Genomic DNA, 23,736 nt, shown 5'->3' on the forward strand with positions numbered 1-23,736 from the left:
ACTTACAGATTCAATAAATGAACAGACAAAACCTGTGAATATTAAATATTTCAAAGGTGTTGGTCTAGAATGTGTGGTAGATTTTAGAAGCATGTGGATATTCTTTCTAAATGCAACTATATGGATACATTTAGGTGTACCTACTTATTTTTAAATGGTTGGTTAATCTTAAGCTTGTAAGTACTTGAATTATAATAAGACTAGCATTGCCATATCTTAATGTGTTTTCTGTGACAAACTTTTTCCTTTCCTCCTCCTTTTTCCTGTATTCACACATTCCTTTCTCTAAATTGGTGAAATTGTACTTCCTGAAACTGCAAACAAATACAGTTTCCTTCCATATATAGTACAAGATCTTACTCTTCTTAGTTTCCCATTAGTAAATTGCCCTATCTTTCAATCACGTTAGACAACATAAACAATCGGGTTGCAAACAAAGGCATGTAATTTTTAAATTGTGGAGATTTGGGAACAAGATTTGGCTTTTTCAGCTACAGATTATAATATTTAAAGTGTAATTTTTTATATTTAATAATTGCGCTTTTTGAAAAGTAGTTATTTTAATACTTATAAAATAGTCATGTGACACCAATACAACAAGCTCTACTAAAAAAGTGAAATTTCTTATGGTTGTCTTACCACATAGGAAGATATGCTTTATTTAAGACAAAAGCTAATTACATTGTTAAATGCTTAGACCATGTTCTGAATGTAATCAGTATCAATTCAAATTTCTGTGTCACAATTTTTCTAAGATTTGCAGCTGAAGTGAATTTTCCACATGCCTGTCCTCTGTGAGCTTTGTTGTTGATAATCTATAAATGCAAACCTTGGTGCATTTGTGTTCTTTGTGAAGTATTTGTTTCCATTCTCTAGCTCATAAAGAATAGGCTTCATGAACTGCACTGCCACTTTCTCAATTTCTTATTTATTCATTTTTAAGCACTACAGCAGTTAATTAAATTTGCCAAAAAATCATGTGTAGTTAAAAGCTGAGTTTGATTTCCTTTAAATGAATAGTAAATAATTACTGCTAAAGCAGGAAAGATCAGATATTGAGAAGCTGGATAATTGTGAAGCTGAGAAATGTGTTTTTCCTACTATATTTTTCTTTTCATGTCCTCCTTTATAATTGCATTCCCATCTCCCTATTTATTTCTGTGTTTGCAGAGATTTATTGTTCATGTTTGGCAGTATGCCAGTACTGTGAACCATATTGTGCTTTGCTTTACCCACTCTGTATCTCTTAAGTCAACTTTCAGTGGCTGTGCGTCAGGTACTAGTAAATGTGAAGATTTAAAATAATAATAATAACTTGATCTAGAATTAATTCACTATAATATACAGGTCTGAAAATACAGTGATGGTCAAAAAAATACTTAACTCCATTGTGGTCTATGGAAAAGTAGAGATTCTCTGCTGACAAAGATAATAAAGAAATCTATTTTAGGGAAAGATTAGAGTCATCGTTACCACAACCCTCCTGGTATCATATTTGGCAGCGATCAATTTTGGAAGGCAGTGAATGCAGCAGTTAGGAACGTGGAAGAGATGGGAGGAAAATCAAAGGTGTTTGTGGCAAACCAGGGACATTGAAACATGAAGATCTGAGAAGCCAGTAGCCAGGGGCGAGGGTAAAGAGACTGTATACGGCATGCTTTCTGACCTTATACGTAAGCTCATGTAAGCTTGGTTGAAGGTCCTTTATTCCAGTTTACGACAGGGTTACCGTGCCTTTCCTCCTGTCATCTTAATTGCAATAAAAGAGATGTACCTTTTGTGATACTTGAGCTTTAGCCCAAAGCCTTGTTTCTGAACAGAGACGACTGTTCCCGTTGGGCTAAAATGGCATGAACTCTTGTGGTTTGGGTTTCCTCTTTAAGTGGTTCAGTTTCTTTTTTCCTTCCCTGTTGCTTCTGGAAGACACACTCCAAAGGAATTGGAGTTTCAGAGTTTAGTGTTTGGAAGAGAAATGCATTAGTTTTTTCCTTAACTTTGAGTTAATATTCGGTTTAGGTGAAGCATGATAAAGCTAGCACCCAGAAATAAGAGCGACATGCTTACAGACCTCGTACACAGTGGGAGGCTGGAGGACCTGAGGTTTTGCAGACTGAGATCCCAGCCTCCTACACATGGGGAAGGTAAAAATGAGGGGTAGATGAACAGTTAGATTCTGTACTATGAATTTGTTAATCCACACTGTGCCGAGCTGATGCAATGGCTGGTGGTGGGAAAGGGTATCCCCTCCTTAATGTGAAGTATAGTGTGTGGACTGCTGTCTTAAGCCCGTCATAGCTGCCTGCATGGCCTGAAAGAGTTGCTTTTAAGGAAAAGCAATATGTGAGTTCTCAGTTTTGGTGTTCATACTGGTTATCAGTAAATTTGGATCTCTGTTTAAGTGAAGCTATATTTTTATAAAAGTATTCTTTCAAACAATTAAGTGTATTCTTTGGAAAGTAAGAATAGAAGTCAAATTCATTTATAGATAATCATGACATATTGGCATTGATTAAAAGTTTGACTTTAATAGAAATAGTTTCTTTCGTATGACTCAATATTCAGTGGGTTTTTTCCTGTAACTTTTTTTAATACAATGCTTTTTGTACTGTAATTAGAAGTGAATTTAATTTTTATGCTCGTCCACTCCAGGTACAAAGATCCAGAAATAAGCAGTTACGTGAGCTGTTTCCAGATGGATTTAGTATTCATCACGCAGGAATGCTGCGGCAAGACAGAAGTTTGGTTGAGAATTTGTTTTCTAATGGACATATCAAAGTCCTGGTTTGTACAGCTACACTCGCTTGGGGTGTCAATCTTCCTGCTCATGCTGTTGTTATTAAGGTAAGAGCTTTCATTACTCTGCACGTGGGTATCTGTCTTAAAAGAAACCTGTAAAGAAGCATAGATAGCAAGATCTTTATTGTGGGTTTTGGGCCTGGAGGGGAAATGTCTGATTGACTTGAAATGTTATTTATATCTCATTAAACTGATTCTCTCCAGTGGGAGTCTAGTTTGTATAGTAAAGATTTAAATATATCAAAGATTATGAAAGGATTAGTTAAAGTACACTTCTGAAATCATGCTATATTTGCCTAATTTCAGTATTCAGCTCATCGGGATTATATTAATGTGTATTTATGTTAATTTTTATTAACTTTTCCTCAACCAGGGAACACAAATATATGCTGCAAAAAGAGGCTCCTTTGTTGACCTTGGAATTTTAGATGTCATGCAGATATTTGGTCGAGCTGGACGGCCTCAGTTTGACAAATTCGGAGAAGGCGTCATTATTACAACTCATGATAAACTCAGTCATTACCTGACTCTTCTTACTCAGCAGAATCCAATTGAAAGCCAGTTTCTTGAAAGCCTTGCAGACAACCTAAATGCAGAGGTAACCTTTGGTTCATTTAGAGAAACTAGCAAACTTTAAAGGATTAATATTATTTGAAACAAAAATGCAGTATTATCACACTCAAAATATCTAAAATTTTATTATTACTAATAGTCTAGGTATTAGAAGTAGTACGGTCAAAATACCATTAAGATAAAACTGTAGAAAAACAGCATTTACCTTTTAATCAGAAGAGCTTTATTAGAATTTATTAAGTGTTCTGCGTAACTGCAAATTAAAATCCACAAAAAAAATTAAAGCATGTCTTTCTGTATATAAACAAACTTAGTTCACATGGTTGACTGCAATATAGGAAGAATAATGCGCTTGGCTTGAACTCTTCTCTTTGTTCTCTTTTACAGTGGTAATCAGAACTGATTTATTATAAACAGCAAGTTCCCAGTTTGCTTCAGTTTAAATCTTAAGATGCATTTTCTCTGAAAATGCTGTGGTTGTATTGAAAGTACTGGCCTCTGTCACATTAAAATATAGCGATTCAAAAGCTGTCTATTGTAATAATCACTTGAAAATATGTATATACACACACAGACACTTTTTACAAGGAAACCTCAGAAATTTAAACATGCTTAAATGAAGAAGACAATACTGTTTTTCAAAGGCACTGGATGTTTTTTCAGTAAAAGTAAAGGAGTTCACCTAAACTCAAATGTCCAGTGACATCTTAAAACTGATTATCCCTTTGAAAGATGTGAAGTTTATTTGGTATATTAGGAATAGTCTTGGGTTTTTTAAGATGCTTGTTCTGTTTTATCTATAGAATTCTTACATATTTCTGTGTATTTTTTACCTTTTCATCACTTTAAAGTCTTTGCATTATTCAATCATAAATAATAATTTTAAAAGGAAATTCTGGAAAGGAGCAAAAATTAATACAGTGACCCTTTAAAATGTTAAGATTCATTCCTTGATTCTTTACAAATGACCAAGTTTGATCATTCATGATTTTGGTTGGTTGGTTTTTTTTCTTTTAAGTGGGTCTCGTAAGTTATTTCTTCAGTTCCTGTTAACAGGAAAAATCTCTGCCCAAGTACAGTCACACATCAGAAGCAGAATAAGGTTTAACTGTATTCCAAGTATTTCCACACACAAATGTGGGGGAGTGAAAATATTGACACCTGTCTGTGCTTACAGCTACTCCTCTCTACCTCAAGGCACAGGAGTGGTCTCAGTACAAGGAGGGAGAGAGAAATTGAACTCCCCCAGAACATGAGACGCAAACATGATGAAAAGGAGCCATTTGCAATTTTCCCATCCTTCTTTCTACCACAAAGGAGAGAGGAAATATAAACAGATGGTATACTTGCAGTGGGCAGGTGTAGAGTTCTCAACCATTTCCTTTTGACAACACTTTTATATGCCTGGAGATAGACACCTGTGAATGTTCTGTAAGTGGAACTGGATGGATATACAGTTCTTTAAAATTGGATAATAGCAACTTACACATTAGCAGTAATAATTTAAATCTTAACGTTGGATGTGAAGGCTGGGATTGCCTGTAGTTAATCGTTCAGCGCCCCCAAGAAGTTAGGAGAGAGAGATCTGGTCTTGGGATACTGTGTACCTTTTCACTAGGAAAGAATCCAGCCAGATGTCATAGAAAAGCTTTGTTCTTTTTCTTGAGGTACTTGAATCAGACAAGGAAGAAAGAGTTGGGATATTCTTTCCTTCGCAGCAAAAGATTCATTTTTCTACTTTTTTAATTTTAATATTAGAAATTTAGTCCTCCCATCTCACAGAAGGCCTTCAAGTCAGTGAAGAATTACAAAGACAATGGAATAATAAGCACCTATTGTGAACTGGGTCTGAGAAGATGTCTATGATTGACATACCATGAAAAACAAATGGGATGGCTATATGCTACTGTTTTTTCAGGCTTGGTCTGTATTGCTCCAAATTGTCTAGAAGGTGTGTGGATGTGCTGGTGTGCCTACCTGAATTATACCAGGAATCTCAAGTATTCCTTCCACAGAGCTTCAGCAGAAGAGCTAGCTTTTGTGGGGAAAATGCTTTACTGACATACCCTAAAAAAATCTTGTTGGTTAGCTTAGCAAAAGAAAGTTTCAAGGGAGGTACAACAGCTCTCTATAACTAGCTGGAACTAGAAGTAAATAAGAAAAAGAAAAAAAGATACTTTTGACCAATGCCAGTACAAGAATTAATCACCCTGCTCATAAGTAAGGTTACCTGACACATAAGATCTGGAACAGTCTGTCTTTTTGCAGTAGTGGAGATAAAAGAAGTCTAATTTTTTTCTATGGTGAATATTTTGTAATAAGTGATGGTATTTGTATGGAAGATGTGATTGCATATGAGGAAAAGAAGATTTGACTTGATGAACCAGGAGTTCTAGTCCTATTTCTTTCCTCTTCAGCTGAGAATGCTTAGTTAAGAAAGTATAAGATGTAAGCTATTAATTTTCAATGTGTATTATTCAGCAGAGAGAGAGAGCTTTTAAGGGGCAGCATGTTGTTCCTCTGATCTGAGCTGCAGTTCCAAAATGCACAAATTTTCCAGCAAGGCCAGAAAGCAGAGGTGATTGTTATATGCAAGCTTACAGGAAGGGGATTTGGGGGGTTTGTTTTTTGGGAAGGGGGGTGTTGAGGGGACAAGTGAATTTACGTTCATTGAACTTTTTATGCAGAGGAAAAAAATTTTAAAAATCTAAAAGTAATTCTATTTTCAAAGAAAAGACAGATTTGGTTATAGTTACACTTTAGGATTCTTTTCCCCTTCCTCCTTTTCCACTGTACAGATTGCAAATTCTTAGTTTTAAGTCCTAGGTATTTATCTCACAGGAAGTATTTAGAATGGCTTAACAAAATATTTATAATGTAGCAAGTGTCTGCTTGTATGTTTCTGTACTAGATAGTAAATTAGGGTACCAAACTGCTGCTAGCATTGACTTTGGTGCATTTAGCACCAAAAAAACCCACTGAAGGTGGAAGAGACCTGGCTGATTGTTAGAATACAAAACAATTTTAATTTCTCCCAGGCTTGTGATTTTAACAGCAGTTTTTAAAGGTAGTAGTATCTTCTCTTTTTTTTTTCTTTCTTTTCCGCGCATTTGATAGCAAGCACTCTACTAACCTAAAAGCTGTTTAAAAAAAAAAAATCACTGAAGACTTGGAAAGGTAAATACCATTCTCTAGCACCAGCTGAGTATGTCCAAATGGATACTTAATGAAGAGGGAAAAAAAAGTATCAAAAAGCAAGACATTCAAGGGCGAAAGGGCTCCGAGCTTAGAATACTAATGTCTACAGTAATTTTGAAACACTAAAAATTGTCCAAAAGAAAAACAATGACTTGCAGCAATTTTAGATAAGACTGACAAAAATAAAAGCAATCTTACTCATGAAGCTTTATTTAGATTTTTACCTAAAAGAGAAGGATTTGTTTGTCCAGGGAAGTATGTATTTCTGCTAAGTAGTTTCTTTTCAAATGTGTGCATGTTACTGAAATTCCTTCCAGAAGTAGAGGAAATCTCTATAGAAATTTAGTGACTTTTAACAGTAATTGTTTATCCAAGTAGTTATCTGAAAAATATTTCTACTAGACACTGCAAAAATAATTTGGTTACATTGAATGTGTAAAATTAAGAAGCTAATCCTCATGCCCAGTTAGAATAGTAGAACTAAAGAAGAAAAAAATAATGGAATAGAACAATAATTCCGTTTCATAGGAGGTAGTCATCTAAACTTATCCAGTCAAAGATATATAGGAAGTATGTGATGTACAGTATAATAAAAACTACTTCTAAGTGCAGCAGTTCTACCACAGGATTTGGGGTTTGGGGAATGCAGCACTTCTACCACAGGATAGGAAAAGTGCAGAAAACTTACAAACTAGTTTAGGCAGAACTATTTATTTTCAGATTTTATGTAATGGTAGTGTTATCTGAAAAGAGCAGCGTACTCATGGCTTTAAATTACTGAAGATTCTGTAGCTGCAGTACAGTTACAGCAGCTGAAAATGCACTCAGAATTTCATTAATTGGTGTGATAAATGGTTGTTAGTAGAAATAGCAATGGAAAATGCTGAAAAGCAAGAGAGTAACAAGGGCATGAAACCATTTTTTTGTCATCTGATATGTCTGATGTTACTTATCCTTCTGTCATGACATGCAGGAAAAATTAGCGCCTGCCAGATTACAGGAAATCAATACTATGAGCAGCTACAAGGAGCTATTGTGTTAGGGTTTTTTGGAAAGTAACTTCATCATTTCCTTATAATTGGAGTGAGTCTAAACTTCTATATATGCTGATTTGATCTAAGTTAGTGGAATCCTCTGAGAAGGATACAGGTGTTTTAGAAATTGTGTTTATCTTGAGATAACTATTCCATAAGCTGCAGCATTCTGAAAAAAATAAATACATTTTAAAACATATGCCATCATATTGATCAGTAGATAGTCTTAGGAAGCACATTCAGTTTTGGTCATCTTTCATATACACTGTCCCTTTGGCAGTAACAATAGCACTATATGGAGACAAAATGTGTTTATTGACTGATTGGTTACAGAAATCTAGACAGTATGCTGGTGACCACTGTCACCTTTGCCATAACAGAGCCTGTTGTTAGCACCAGAAAATCTGTGCTGATATATAATAAAATGACATATTTTAGGACCAGAGTCTGCTTTTATTACAAGTCATTCAGGAAATCCAAGTGCTTATGCTGTAGTTGTAAAGAGAAACCAATTAAAGGCCAGAAGCACTGCTGACTTGTTTAAATTCTTAGTTTATTGTAGACAGATCAATAGCTCAAAGATCTAGTAAAACGAAGGCAGCAGTTGGAAATGTGGGAAGACTCCATGTTTCCACAAGAATATGAAGTTGCTTTTACCTGGACCAGTTCTCTTGGCAAAAATAGGTAGGTGGTAAGAATAAGGCAATGATTCAGATGTTTGAGGCAATACAATATGTAATCCTAGCCACACGATCACTGAGTGGAATCCAGAGCCTTCAATTTTGTACCTAGGCTTATGTGGTGCAGGAGAGAAAATCTGGGCAATGATGCAAAAAAACAAGGGTATTTCTAATTCCCATTTAAAAATTAATTTTCTAGAAGCAGAAAATTTTCAGAGAGGATGGGCAAAGGACTAGATCAGCTTCTGTGAAAGGAAGACATTAGTTTACGTGCACACTTCAGGCAAGAACAAAGACAACTGGGAGATTATATGACAGAATTTTATGAAGTAATGAGTGACATGGCAAAAGATTGCATCTCTCATGGGACAAGAACCAGGAAATACTGGCTGAGATGAGTCAGTGGCAGGTTCAGAAAACACAAAAGGGTGCCAGCTGGGTGGTTAGACTATGGAACTCTTTGCTGCAGGGAGTTGCTTCTAAAAGGTAGAGTAGTTCAAAAACTGTACAAAAGTGGAATACAAATCCATTGAAAGATATCGAATGCAAAGGCAATACCTTTAACTAATGACCTTGAGATGCAGTAGTTTAAGAATTTGGGAGAAATTTATATGGTGCTTGCTTCTCATTGCTACCTTCTGCCCTTCAGCATTTGCTGTTATCTGATCTCAGAGACAGCATGCTGGCCTTGATGTCCCAGTGCATTTGTTCTTAGGAAAGATACAGAGTGGGAAAAGCTGAAATACACCCAACTTCATTGAGTTAACTTTAAACATGTATTAAATTAAGACTTTGAACATGTATTTCAGCACCTCAATCCACTGAGCATTCTCTCCTGCAGACTTGTTTTGAGTTTTGGTTTCGTTTGGGGTTTTTTTTTTTTCTTCTAAAAATGAGCAGAAGAAGAGTAAAGGGTTAGTGATGGTCAACATAGGCATGGAGATGCCCTTTTCCTTTTCTCCTGAAGCTGTGCCACAGGGCATAATGGAATGTAAAAAGGAATAAAATAAACAGCTGGTTAGGGTGCTTAGTCAAGAGGAGCGAGTCCTGGGTCAGTTAACCAGCTGGCAAACAGAAAATAGCTATGACTGTATTTTCTGGAAATACAGGAAGAAAGATAAGATGCAGGGGATGTGGTTTAATTAGACCATAAACTTTAACTTATCTGGGAACTATCATCAATAGCTCATACAATGCAGGTCACCATTCCTTCCCTAATTGTTTCCACCTGATAGAGCCCGCCCTGACATCCACAGCTGGACCCCAGCTTGTTGCTGGGACAGCTCCTTTCCCCAGAGAGCTTAGAAACCAAGAGGATTTGCAGTGCCAGGCATAAGGTATACCTTCCCCAGGGGGTGTGCCTTTCCTTGCATTTACTTATGATTTTGTTGTGAAGACGGGGAATGTAAAAGGTGGTGACTTGTTTAGTTTGGACAAACCTCTTAATCTGTTTTTTGCCTTGAAAGAGTGGGCAACTCTTGTGGTTCTCAGAAGAGACACACAATTCCTTCAAAGCCCTTCTGAAAAAATCACTCAGGAGCTGGGTGACTGAACAGCTAGCTAATCTGGGTATGGGGCAAAGCACAGGCTGAGGGGAACTGAAGTTTTCTCCCTGGGTGTCCAGGGCCCTGGGGCCTGACCTGACCTGCATGAGACCAGCAACCTCATCCGTTCTGCCCTCACCTTCTTCTGCTGTGTCCAGATGGTAGACAAGTTATTTGGAGTTAACAGATAATGACAACTCTGATGTAGTTCAGTTGTACTTATAAATAGTCCTTCAGTCACACGTGACTGGAGGAGATTCTGTCCCACTTGGGGCAATTCTAGTAGCATTAAGGAGTTGTTTCAAAAGCCATACGGAAATAAGACCATAATCACTTCAGATGCTGAAATGTTAATGCAAAATACTTTGGTTTCCAAAGCAAACAGAAAATTGCTGATTAGGTTTTTAGAAAGATTCCTTGCTCTCTTCCTTAAGAGCAAATATTTGATTCATATATAGAAATTTTTCATCCATGTAATCTGACTCAATTATACAAATACAATAGCAATTAAACATTCTTATGTAAAATATACTGTTATATTACATATTATATAATACATACCATAGATATTATCGTAATATTTTTATGCCCTTTTCTAATCTGTCTAGAAATATCAGAGAGAAAAACTTCATTTTTCAGAAAGTACCTCCAAAAAGCCATGCTACTTATATCTGTTTACACTTTTTTGAAAATCAAAAACACCTCCTCTGAAATACAGTTCAACTTGATAAAGTCTGTGGGATAACATTTGTAAAAAAAATTACTTAATGAAAATGCACACTACTAAGCACGCCACTCAGTGACACCAGCCATTGAACAATTAGTTGAAAATTTGTGATGCTGATGATTTTTTTCATTTAAAGTGATAAAGTGAGTTGGATTAATATAGTATTCAAGTTTTCATTTTGTGAGTGCAACATAATAATTTGTATTTGAACAGTAAAAAAGTGTTTTGTTACGACTGGTGCAATCAGACAGTATAATGTCAACATAGTAAATATTTCTACTCATTGATTATTCCATGGTTGGAACCATTAATACATGGTTGAGGAAATGCTGGAAAAATTTAGAACTTTTTTCCTTTTTCTTTTATTTTAATAAAGTATCACCTTGTCTATTTATTGATTTTATGAATACTACATATGCTAGGTCTTAACAGAGGTCCTCTCCTAACTTTGTAAATAATTTATTTCATAAGTACTCTTAAGTGTTTGTATTAATAAGGTAACTTCTGTCATTTATATTGTTTTAGCAAAGGTATAAATTTTCAAACAATCCATAAGAACTTTATGTGAACACTAGATGGCAGCAAATATTTAGAATTTGCCTTTTTTTTCTTTTTTTTTTTTTTTTTTTTTTGTCTCTGCATATTATTCAGTGACTATTCATTAAAGTTGGGGAGGAAGGAAAGCGCAATATTCGTTTTCAGTACCATATCTGAAACCCAACTGTAATTCATAATCACTTTTTCCGCCTCAGTTTTACTTTTAAATTATGAAAATAATTAATTTGTAAGTAATACAATCAGTATTTGAACAAATGAGGCAAAAAAAGTGTTGGTTTTTTTTTTTTTTAATTGTCAGACTTCACTGTCCTCAGTAATGAGAATTTTACGTTTTCATGATTGTGAAAGTGGTTGTTTGGGGGAAAACATTACTATTGGACAATGTTGTTATGCTATTTCAAGTTGTGTACTGAAAGATATTTGAATCGTGGAAAGAAACCAAATGCTGAAATTAACCTGGGTAGCAAATTGAGCAATACTGACCTGTGGGCTCTATTAGATGTTCTCCCTCTAGTAGTCTATGAAGAACTGAATGCTTTTGTAGCTACTTCAGTGCATTATGTAGCTATATACTTTGAAAAACAACACAATGGGGCTTCCCCTGACCTCCATATGCTATTGAAGAGCAAAATATCACCTGAAAAATGTGTGAGACAAAGCTTGGGGTTACTTCATGCTATTAGTCATTGATATGAACAAGGTTTTGCTGGGTTTAAGTTATTTTAACTCAAAGCACATTTGTCTTGCATTATTATTTTTGACTAGATATTTATGTTATTTCAAAAAGAATATTATATTATTATTAAGGTCTAGATGCTTGGGTCTGAACGTGCATATGAAATCACAGTTGTAGAAGGATTCATTAATTTTTGCCAAGTCATGTGGAACATTTATATGAAATCCAAACACCAATAAAACAAAAATAACTTTTAAAATGTAGTAATGGATCACAAAAATTCGGCAAGAGGGTCTTTTGCTTGTTTTAAACAATGAGCAACAACCAAATAACGTTTGTTCATGTGACATGCAGGAAATACCAAATCCTCCTGGTAAAATCAGGTTAACTGGAATTAAGCGGTAAAATGCTTCTCATGAATGTAACCAATACAAAATAGAGCTGAAGTTATCAAGTGAAAATGTGTGTGTGTTAAATGATTTGGTGATAAAACTATTGAATTAGCAAAAAAAGTCACTGAGTAAAAAAACTGTTTATGTATACCTGATTTAGCTTTGAAAAATAAATAAATAAATGTGTATATATGTGCATATTACCTGCTCCATTTTGTTATGTTTTGCTATAACAAAAATGTAGCAGGTACCTGTATGTTTGACTTGCCAGATATAGAAGGAGAAAACTTTGTAAAAACTGTATATAAGCAGATTGCCAAGTATGAGGGCATGATAAAGAAAATCCTAAGGATTGTTGGTATCATTTGGTTTAGGACTTGAACCAGAAAGTGCTTTTACATTGATATGAAAAATTAATCTTTTAAATGTAGAATAAATTTTTTTTAAAGGTACTCTTCTTTAAATTACCCTGAGCATATTCCCTAAAGAATTATGTTTTGTCTTTTTTTTTTTTTTATAACAAGCTTGCTCAGTATAATCTTTTAACTGTAAAAATCATAAGTGGTATAGGAAGGATCGTGTGGGTCACTGTATCTATAATACTATGCCACAGAACATACCATGTTATTAGTTGTTCATAAGATGAAGATGTATAAATGGTACAAGTTATTGTCCTATGATTATTTTAAAATAATTTAAGTTGGAAACATACTGCCACTTTCTTTAATCTAGTGCTAATGCTCTGAATTCCATATGTTTTCAGCCAAATACTTATGTTCAGCTGTAACATATACATTTAATTTTGCCTCTTTTCCTATTTCCAGATTGCTCTTGGAACAGTAACTAATGTGGAAGAAGCAGTAAAGTGGATAAGTTACACTTATCTTTATGTACGGATGAGAGCAAATCCATTAGTATATGGCATCAGTCACAAAGCTTATCAGGTATAAAATGCATTTTAAAAAAATCTGTAACCTATTCTGGGTTTCTAATCCTTCCCTGATGTGAGGATAAATATTTGCTATTTCTACTTAACCTGACATCAGCAATTCTTTTAAAGTGCTTAGAAAAAGGAAGATATTTTCTGTAGTGGAGTATTTTTAACACTAAATTAAGAGGCCCCTTCTGTTGACATAAAAATACATTTTAACTGGCCAAGTTATGCTCCAAAGCACAACATTCATTCTTATCAGGCAGTTACTGTAACTTAGCCTATTGTCAGTGTTTCAGTTTTGTAGGCTAGATATAAATGATAAAATAAAGCATTCTTGAGTTGCTTGCTTTCCCCCCTGCCCCATCAGCTTTTGTTTTAGAATGTTTCATCTCATGACATCTTATAAATTATAAAATAACATTTTTAATTGTTTTTTTCTTTCTTGTGATTTAGTAATTATAAGATTTTTTAATTCATTTATTTTGAATTTTTTTTTTTATTTAGAAATGTTCCATGCAGTGATATAAATCAGAGCACAGTTACATAAGTGGGTTTTTTCAAGTTTTTTTCATTATCTGTAATTTTTAGGAAGTTTAGTAGTTTACAGATTATCTAAATATTGTTACATTTTTCTGTATAGCTGTTCATAAGCATTTAGTTAACGTACTTGGTCACAGGTAATTGAGCCTAATGCAGGTGAAACTTTCACAAGTGTATGGTAACTGCAGTTTATTTCACATGTCCTGAATCTCTTTTGTGACTTCGTAATTTGTCATGATATTGTGAGCAGCAGTTGTTTCGGTCATTGTAACATGTAGAGATATATGTCAGGAGATATTTTTGGAGCAGCTTTTGTGTCTGATAGTGGAAGCTGCAATAGAAGTAGGTAGGCTATTGTTTAAGCAAGCTTCTGCAGACACCTTTAGACCTCTGGTCATCTCAAATCTGTTTTCTATAAAAAGCCTTACAGTACATTACCATATGTTGATATAAGACTATATAACACAAATCACAAAGTAATAGATAAATGAAAAGCAAAAATTGCTTTGTGAGTGAGAATAATATTGTTGTCCCATTCCTATAAAATCCTTTTTTTTTTCATCAGGTATTTTTGACGAGAGTTATTAACAAATTTTAGATTTAAAAAAATGCAACTGTGGTGGTAATAACTGGTGGAAAAAAGTAATAAAACACTAACACAAATATTTTTTATAAATTTAAAAAATAATGAACAAGAGTTGCTCCCCCTCCCCTTGCTTTTGTGTTTTTATTCAGCTGCTGAGAAAGTGGAGATTGCCAGCGCTTGTCTTTTCCTGCCACTAACCTCCTTTCTACCCCTCTGATTTGATGTGCTAATAATAGACATTCCTATTTTTGTGTTAAGGCAGTAACAAATTATATCAATTTGAAGTGTTATCCATTCATGTAGGAGCAAAACCAATGCCAATCCCCTTATTTTCTAGATAAACCAGTTTTAAACTTCAAAGGTAATGTGTTATAGTCGGTATACGGATGGTATAATGCCAGATGCGGGCATAACCACAGATTTGCTCACTTAGGCCATTCTATGCCTTCTGTTCTGGTTATAGGTATCTAATTTTCATAATTGGTATCTTATTGTTTCTTAGTAATGTTGCAGCATGCCAATTTCTATCTCTGTTTTGGCCGACAGTCAATGTTACCCATTCAGAATCCATGTATCTGCATAACCATCTTGGGTCACACTTCCCAGCTGTTCGGTGTGGCTGAGAAAATGCAAACTTGTTCTCCCTCTGCTTTCCACAGGTGGTCACCACATCCAGTAATTACTTTAGGGTGCAAAAGGTCCAGCTTGTCCACAGAAAAGGGGGGTGTTGTCCTGCACAGGGAGACCAGGGCAAGCATGCACCTGCCATGCACCGACATATTCTGTACCCCACATGTTGTCTCCAGGCTATTGCTGTTCCCCACCTAGCCCATTTCTGGGCTGTGCCCAGGAGTAGGCTACTCCAGGCCCACTGCTTTGATTTGTGACTTTTCAAGTTGTTTGCCAGAAGTGCTGATAATGCCATTTACTGATTTGGGAAAATTGTCAAAATTTATGGTTAGCCGCAAGAAGAAACAAAGAGTGGAAGGAAAAAGTGGAGCGAATGTGAGTGTCTCATTAGTGAAGCCTGTAGTATGAATTACAGGTGTTTTCTCATCCTTTTAGGGTTCCAAAGGAAAGGTGGCTGGTTTTTTTTTAAGGTAACGCCTTTGCTTTCTCCTCTTTTTGCTTCCACTTTGGTGTTCCCACAGTTAAGCAAAGCTTTTTATACCCATAAGCTGTATGTTTATGTTTAGAACATCTGTAAAAGTTGGAGGAACTTGTCCCCAACACTCCTCTCAGTTAGCTAGAGAAAACAATACGAGTAATAATGTACTTTATCATGCATTCTTAAATTTCCATATGTATACTCCAAACCTGCTCAGTTTCTTGCTGTTGACATGCCAAGGCTTGTTTTTAAGACTATGGCTTGAAGCTGTTCTAGGCTTGATCTTTTACTCTGTGGGATTTCTAATTATGCAAGTTCAACAAGAAGGGTGCTAACCATGGATTCTCTAGACTGGAATATTGTTTCACAGCCTTTTCAAGTTGGTGACCTTTCCTTTAAATTTAAAACGTTTGTATTTGTTAAAAATGTTAATCTGCTGTTACAGGCTTAGCTTTTTTGTATGTAAGGCAAAAGATTGGCAGGTAGTTCGGACTGCCAAAGGAGTAAGGAAATGTTTTGATATTTTTTAAATTTTTTTTCCCCCTCTTTAGTTTTAAGAAATGTTAAACATCTGGCATCCTGATCACTTTTTTTTTTTGACCACCTCTGCTCTGAAATCTGACCTCAATGCATGACTTACTATTGAGAAAAACACTCTAGACCTTTGCCATCTTGGCTTTTGACTTGAAACTAAGGCAAGCCATAACTAAGGAGAAACAGCTTCAGAGTAACGGGCAGAGACAGGGAATATTAGGAACTAGTCTTGCAGCTGCTTTTTGGAGATGGCTGTGTTTGTCTGCAGCTTCACTGAACATGAGATGAAGCACTTTGGCACAAAGATGAAACTGAATCCTGGCCCAGGGAAAACCAGAGTAAACCAAGGCATAGCAATTCTTAAAGTCTGCTTCTTTTTGCAGTCTTGGTCATGTATCTCTGGTGCAGATTTACCAAGGGTGCTGGTATGACTTACTCTGTAGGAAATCTGAACTACGCAAGCCCTGAAATAAGAATGCTGCCTATGGACTAGGAGCAGAGTTCCAGTCTTTTCAAATTTGGTGACTAATCATTGCTTGTGTAATTAGAGCCATATCTCAGGTATATCTCAGATACACCAGAGGGTTAACATGACTATGAATCCCTTTTCACCCATCCCTGTCAGTCTGGGTATCCCAGGTGCATGATGTGCAAACACAATTATACAGCAGTCCCACTCAAATAGGAGTTTTGCCTAGCCTTGTATGTACTAATGAGATAACATACATTATTACTTGGACAAAATGTCCAAGTTCCTGAATTTTGATATGAACAGAAGTGGTGTTGGACACAGCAAGCTCCTTGTGTGCTTTTAATGTGAATGTTTATACAGTACGTCTATAACTGAATAATTAGAATATACCAGCTGACATACCCAAAGCTTTTGGGGACGTTAGAATTTTTTTGCTAGTAAACATTTCAGCCATCCAATTTGAAGCTTACTCTATTTGGGATACAATTAAAGCCATCCTCATGTCAGATACCCAGGCAAGGTATATCTTCAGCCATTTTCATAAATAGAAGATACCATGAGATGGCATGTTTTTGTGAAGTGATACAGTAATGATAATTTCATGAAGAATATGTTATCATTAAAACTTCTTTCAAAAACTTCAATGTAAATTTATTTCATAATCATGCTACTATTTCATAAGTAATAATATTAGTCTACATTGTATTGATAGTCTCAAAGCATTGCAAAAGAAATATTATTCTGATTATTTTGTCCTATACACACAGGTTTGGGTCAATAATGTCAATGTAGCTGTTATTAGTGAGATCTCAGGAAAATCTTGACTTAATAACTGTACCTTCCTTTTATTTGATTTCTTGCTCTGTGTAACTGGGTTATCTCAATAAAATTATTTATTTAACACTTTTTTTTTTCTTTTATACAAATAAATGTGTGTGTTTCATGTCTAGATGGATCCAGGTCTAGAAAAGCACAGAGAACAATTGGTAATTGAAGTCGGCAGAAAACTGGACAAAGCCCGCATGATTCGCTTTGAAGAACGAACTGGCTTTTTTTCTTCAACAGATTTAGGCAGAACTGCCAGCCACTACTATATTAAATACAATACTATAGAGGTAAAATATGATGTTCTATTTCTGGGGTTTTTTCCTTCTTTTTGAACCTGTACCTAAAATAGTTGTAAGATATTACAGAATATATAGCTGATTTGTTCAATACATTTTCAAATCATATTTACCGAAATGAGGAGAGAGGAAAAAGAAAGAAGCTAAGTATAAAGCAATACTGAAAAATTAGACCTCGTGTGAAGTGAGATTTGAAATTTCTATAGTCTTTGTCTTCTTTTAGGTAAATTAAAAGAAACATTTTGATATCAACAGTGTGTAACCATTGGTACACGATAGCACATTCAAGTATAGAGTCCGATAGCAGAAAAGTTTTTCTGCATGAAAATCCGATCAGGTTGCCAACCTTAGACAACTTTTGGCACTGTAATCACATTGTGTTGTAAACATGTAAGGAAAATGCATTTGTACAAAACTTTGTAGTATTGGAAGCTTGATTTGATGTACAAGTTCATCTTAAAACCTTTCTTTTGTAGGAAGTCTTTTTCTTGAATAAAAGCTGAAGATTCAGCATTAATAATTTTTAACTGTTTACTGTCACTATGTATAATTAGTCTCACATATTTATTCACACAAATATGTCCTAGACTTTTTTCAAAATGGCCATAGATTGCATGTCTCTCGATTTTTGGGGTGCCTAAGTTTCGAGGGACTGTTTTTCTGGAAGTGCTGAGAAGTCATTCTGGAAATTGTTCCTTTTTAAATTGCATCACTCTGGTCTTCCAATAACTTATTTACATTTTAACCTGATATGCCTTTTAAAATCTTGGTTAATGTTTCTTTCTTTTGTGCTATATTTTTATTTTCAGTGTTAAATCAATTCATTTTATTTTTAATAGACTTTCAATGAATTGTTTGATGCTCATAAAACAGAAGGCGATATTCTTGCAATAGTGTCAAAAGCTGAAGAATTCGAACAGATAAAGGTAAAGATGTATCCTTTCATACAAAGAATATGTCTTAGAACTAGACACTTTTGTAGTAATCACTCCATAAATAGTAAGTGTCTACAGACCCAAGTTTTGTTAAATATTAAGCACCATTATAAAATGTTTTCTAAGTAGGCATAATTGCCAAGAGCTGTATATGCTCTCACTCAAATTTATATGTAGTTCAGCTTGAACTATAATGCACATTTAATAACTAGCTATGGATCTTTGAGAATTCCTTTTAAAAGCTTTTAAGAACTTTTCAGCTCCTCAATTATTAACAGGTGAAGATAAGTGTCCATTGGAATGGTGCACCCAGGGATGAGATAGTTTTTCTGTTTGAAGTTTAAACCATTATTAGATGTCTCCCTGAACAATTTGCTTTATCAGAAATGAGGCAGGACTCACTAAAGTTAACTCTGTGATATACTTCATGCAGGGAACAATATTAGATTAGCAGAATGTTATATTCTGATAAATTATTTTCAAATTTGAAATCTAGAAAGTTGTTGTAACAGACATTGTTGTGCAGGCTAAAAGATGACTGTACTATCATACTCAGTTCAATTTCAACCTCCCGTTTTTGCCTCCTGTGTGGGTAGGACACAAGACAATACATTGCAAGCCGGCATGAGCTTGTTTGCCCATGCTTCCTTCTCACAGAGGTGCGAGCCAGACTCCACAGGGTTTATTAGCTTGGGCTCATTGCCATTTTACCACAATTATACAACTTTCAGATCAGAATTGGCTCTCATTCACCTGGCTCTGCGAACTGGCAGTGTGAATCCCTCACCATCTACATATTTACATATTTGCACACATTGTCTGAGTATTACCATCTCTTTATCTAATGGAGAAATTCTATTTTGCTGTAATCTCTTCTATTACAGAAGATAATAAGCAGTGAGGTTTCACAGTGATACATGCAACGTTTTCCAAGCTAGAAGGGGGTTTTTATGACAGTGATACTGCTTTGCTATGTCTAAATTTAGCGTAATTGAATATTTAAAAGGAAAGCATATGGAAAATATGATGTGGTATGTTTCTATATTTGTAATAAAGTTAGTAGTGATGCTTCTTGACTAAAGCATAGTTTTTCTAGTTTGCTTTCGAGTTTGCTGTGGCATCAGTGCACAATCATTTCCAGTTTTTTGTGATGCATTTGCTGTGCAGCTCTGAATGTTAAAACTAGTAACTGATTTTCACAAGAATAACTCAGGATTTACCCCTCTGTGTGATACAAATTATGACTTTTGTTAATCTGAATCATGTCTCCATAATGCCTTTAAAAAAATCTGTATTTTGAGATAGGTAAGTCACCATTAGCTGAAATGCAGATCTGGATTTGACCTGTGCTGTGCTATGCAAGAGCAGAAAAAATTATCAAAAATGCTGTTGTAAGCAGAGCATTATGTTCCCCTGACACTGGAGTCATCTGTGATGGTTGTGTCCTTCATCTTTTTCTTTCCTGTAAGACCAGTGGCTGGATAGTTGGAGATTTAAACCCAATTGTCTTAGGGTCTTTTGTATGTCAGGTAGTCAGGTCCAAATGAATATTACTTTCAGCTGGTTCCCTGCAGGGACCAAACATTTACCCTCTTTAAATAATTTTTACACTAACAGACTATCAGTAAATCAAAGAATATGTAGATTTATGCTGGTTTTGCCATGTAAGGGTCATCAGTTAGAATGTGAAATGTTATGCATTATTCAAACCATAGATATTAATATTTCTTTACTCATATTAAGACTTAATCTTATTAACAGTGAAAATTTTAATATCATGAATCATAGTACTTCACAGTTTTGAGTTAAAAATGTATTATGCCACATGCAAACTATGTAACTATAATGAGTACATTTAATGTTAATTCAAGATTGCCCTAATCCAGATGGACAGAGGTTTTACTCTGGTCAAATAAAAAATGAAATCTCATCAGATGAAGGATGGTAGGGTCAGAAGATTCAATTTTTGTGGCATATCAAATTTTTGTATGTCAATGGCAACCTTAATAGATGGTGATGAATAATAAAATGTAATTGTGTCACTATTAAGATAGTTTCAATTATGTTCTATTAGCTACATTGTGGAAGATGTGGGTTTGCTGCTTTTTTCTTCTTTTTTTTTTCCCTTAAAGCTAGAGACTCCATTTAAAAATAATGTAACTATGTTATAAGGAAAATTTGATTTTAGTGTAAAAATTTTTATCAAATTGCTCCAGCCTCTTCATAATGTATAATTGTGTTTTAGGTAAGAGAAGAAGAAATAGAAGAGCTGGATACCTTACTGAATGATTTCTGTGAACTTCCTGCTCCAGGAGGTGTGGAAAACAATTATGGAAAAATTAATATCCTCCTTCAAACATATATTAGCAGAGGGGAGATGGACAGCTTCTCTCTTATTTCAGATTCTGCATATGTTGCACAGGTAAAAATAATATTTTTTACATATCTGTTTCTGTCTTCTGCTGTTTTCATTCTCCCGAATGTTTACAATTATGTGAGTGTGCCTTGATTTGCAACTTTTTTGTACATTTTTATGGAAATTGATTTGAAAATCAGAGCCTTGTGTGTGTGCACGTGTGTTATAATATTTAAGTAGACAAGATTTGCAAAGCCTACCTTGGGAGACAATTGCATTTTTTGTTAATTATGAATGTCCTTTTTGGTCATATTACCCCTGTGGTCTTGTTATATTTAGTAGTTCTAACTGTGATTGCACAGAAATTTTAACTTACTGGGTTTTCTTCTAAATCTGGAAAACTGTTGCAATCTATTTTTATGTTTCGTGTACTTCTATATTTCGTTCTGCAAAACATAATTTGTGTTTTATTCGCATAACTCGGTTTACACAAGAAAAATGTGCTATTACAATTTTATTGCTGGATGTAATCATGCAGATTTATATATCAGTCTATATATTTGTTTCTTAGCTTGATTTGACACCTGAATGGTTGATAGTTATACAGCATGTTTAGTTACTACACAGAATAGTAAGAGAACTGCAAGTCTGTGACACAGAACTGCTTGCTTACACAACTAGAGCCCATCTTAGAAAGAAAGGGGTGTTGCTTGAAAGTTTAGAATTCTGGATCCCAAAGAACTCAAAGTGACAAAATGCTCGTAGACAATCCCAGATGTGCAAAAGAACGAATGTATAAAATAGATTATAAATTTTTACCTTTTAGACCATCCTATGTCTCTCTTTTTTCTTTTTTTTTTCTAGCAGTCAGCAACATGTTGCATCAAATCATTTTTGTCTTATCCTTACAAAACTGTTTTGCAAAGATTTGATTGTAAAATTGCATTTAGTTGGTGCTAAAGATGAGAGTTAAATATTTAAAAGTATACATGTTCTTCAGCAAGATTTTCATACTAACATTACCTTCTTCACAAGTGTTTACATTTCATAGCACGTCTGGGTATAAATGAGAAAATTCTGAAATCATTATGCACATCATAAAAATTGTGGTACTTGCACAGCAAGATCATTTTCAGTATGATTCTTTTAATCTTTGCTTTCAAGACAATTGCTTTTATTTGTCTGTCTCAATTATAGCATTTTTAGTGAGGCAACATGGTAGTCTTCTCAGATCTTCATAAATTGTACATGTGGAACCAGTGCTACAAATTGTGAATTTTTTTAATCGGATAGTGACTATTAAGAAAATCATTCATCCTTTCGAAGTAAAAGGAATGTGTTTCTTTAGTAACATATGCTTCCTATCACGACCGAATAATTTTCTATTTTTTTATTCCTGTTGGCATTGCAGAGCCAGTAGAGAATGATTGCATTCTATTCAATGAATCAAGAACAGAATTGCTAATCCAGGCACAGTACTGGTAGGCCAAAAAAAAAAAAAAAAAAAAAAAAAAACCACCACCAAAAAACCCACAACTTCATAATACAGCTTAATAAGTTTACGAAAGGAATATCATAACTTATGTTTTCAGGATTGGACTGACCTCATTCAAGCTTATGTTAATAATTAATTTTCCAAGTCCAGAGCAGATTTATACAGTTTGGTTATACAGTAGTCTCAGAAGATAGTAACATGTTAAAAAAAAGTCACTACTGTTAAACTTCTGTGCGAATGTTGTGAAATTCAGTGTGAAATGGGATGCTATTATAGAAGCACAACTGAAGTGAAAAGTTAAAACTTAAATTTCCATATAAACTGAGTTTGCAGGTGTATATTATATGGGGAGAGAAGAAGGAAGTTATTAAGTACAGTAAGTGAATTTGTTTCAGAAGTGATTGAGACGCAGTAAATTTAGAACTCCCTAATGTTAGCATAACCGTGATCAAAATTCTATGGCAGACTTGTCACTACAATTTTAATTAATTGCACGTGTTTCTTTTCATAATTTCTATAGGCAGTCATGAGGTAGTTCTGTCACTAGACAGAGATGGAAAAAATAGTTTTCAAGAATGTTTGAAATAAGTATGAGAAGAAAAATCTATTGTTATGGTTTGTCAAAGATGAGTCTATGGGATCCTTTTCATTTTACAAAGAATACTTGAGAGAATTACAACATTTTTGCTTTTTTTTTTCACTCTCCAGAATGCAGCTCGTATTGTTCGAGCTCTTTTTGAGATTGCCCTTAGGAAACGTTGGCCTGCAATGACATATCGACTACTGAATCTCAGCAAAGTCATTGACAAGCGGCTGTGGGGCTGGGTTAGCCCTTTGAGACAGTTCTCAGTGTTACCACCATCAGTCCTCTCAAAGTTGGAAGAGAAGAATCTCACTATAGACAAGATGAAGGACATGAGAAAAGATGAAATAGGTGAGAAATCAGCAGTGCTGATCTGCTGAAACTTTTAGTAATCAAGGTGCAAGTTAGAACTAAATCTAAGCTATTCATTAATATACCCACTCTGTTCTGGAAACCATGTAGACACATTAATATGGTATTATGGTCTGTCCAATAAAGAAGGTTTATTCAGTCTCCACAGCTTGTAATATGGCACAGCTTTGAGGGTAAGGCTAGCCCGTGTCCTGCCAACCCCAGAACACATGTGCAATGGAGATGTATGTTTATATGTATTTACATATATGTGTATATATACATATTTATGTTGACCTGTGCTTCCCTTCTTGCTCACATTACATAATACACTAATATAAAAGGCATCTGTTTATTTTTGCCAGTTGGCAAAATATGGCCTTTGTTTGGTTTTTTTATTGAAATACTATTAACATGAAAAAGAATAAAAGCAGATTATTATGTCCTGATATACTATCAGTAAATGGCCTGCTTCTGAAACACTGCATTAATTTTCATTGAACATGGAGAATTCATTGTCACTGGTGTCATTGCAGCAAA

General features: G+C 34.8%; 1 protein-coding gene across 4 annotated transcripts in view; it reads left to right on the top strand.

The window, feature by feature from the left end:
* ASCC3 (activating signal cointegrator 1 complex subunit 3) overlaps positions 1–23,736 on the top strand; it is a 298,713-nt gene that overhangs the window by 190,982 nt on the left and 83,995 nt on the right. For 3 of the 4 annotated variants that reach the window (XR_005933537.1, XR_005933536.1, XM_030038284.2), the window contains exons 15-21: positions 2,650–2,841; positions 3,170–3,394; positions 13,003–13,122; positions 17,303–17,467; positions 18,316–18,402; positions 20,657–20,833; positions 22,971–23,196. Coding sequence is in view for 2 of the 4 variants with exons in the window: in XM_030038284.2 (XP_029894144.1) it covers positions 2,650–2,841; positions 3,170–3,394; positions 13,003–13,122; positions 17,303–17,467; positions 18,316–18,402; positions 20,657–20,833; positions 22,971–23,196 (1,192 nt within the window). In the remaining 2 variants the exon portion in view is untranslated. Of the gene's footprint in view, positions 1–2,649; positions 2,842–3,169; positions 3,395–3,756; positions 3,770–13,002; positions 13,123–17,302; positions 17,468–18,315; positions 18,403–20,656; positions 20,834–22,970; positions 23,197–23,736 lie in introns of those variants that run through there. The other variant, XM_041127303.1, reaches the window with a different exon arrangement.

The sequence above is a fragment of the Aquila chrysaetos genome, chromosome 2 (genome assembly GCF_900496995.4).
Source record: "Aquila chrysaetos chrysaetos chromosome 2, bAquChr1.4, whole genome shotgun sequence".
Lineage (NCBI taxonomy): Eukaryota > Metazoa > Chordata > Aves > Accipitriformes > Accipitridae > Aquila > Aquila chrysaetos.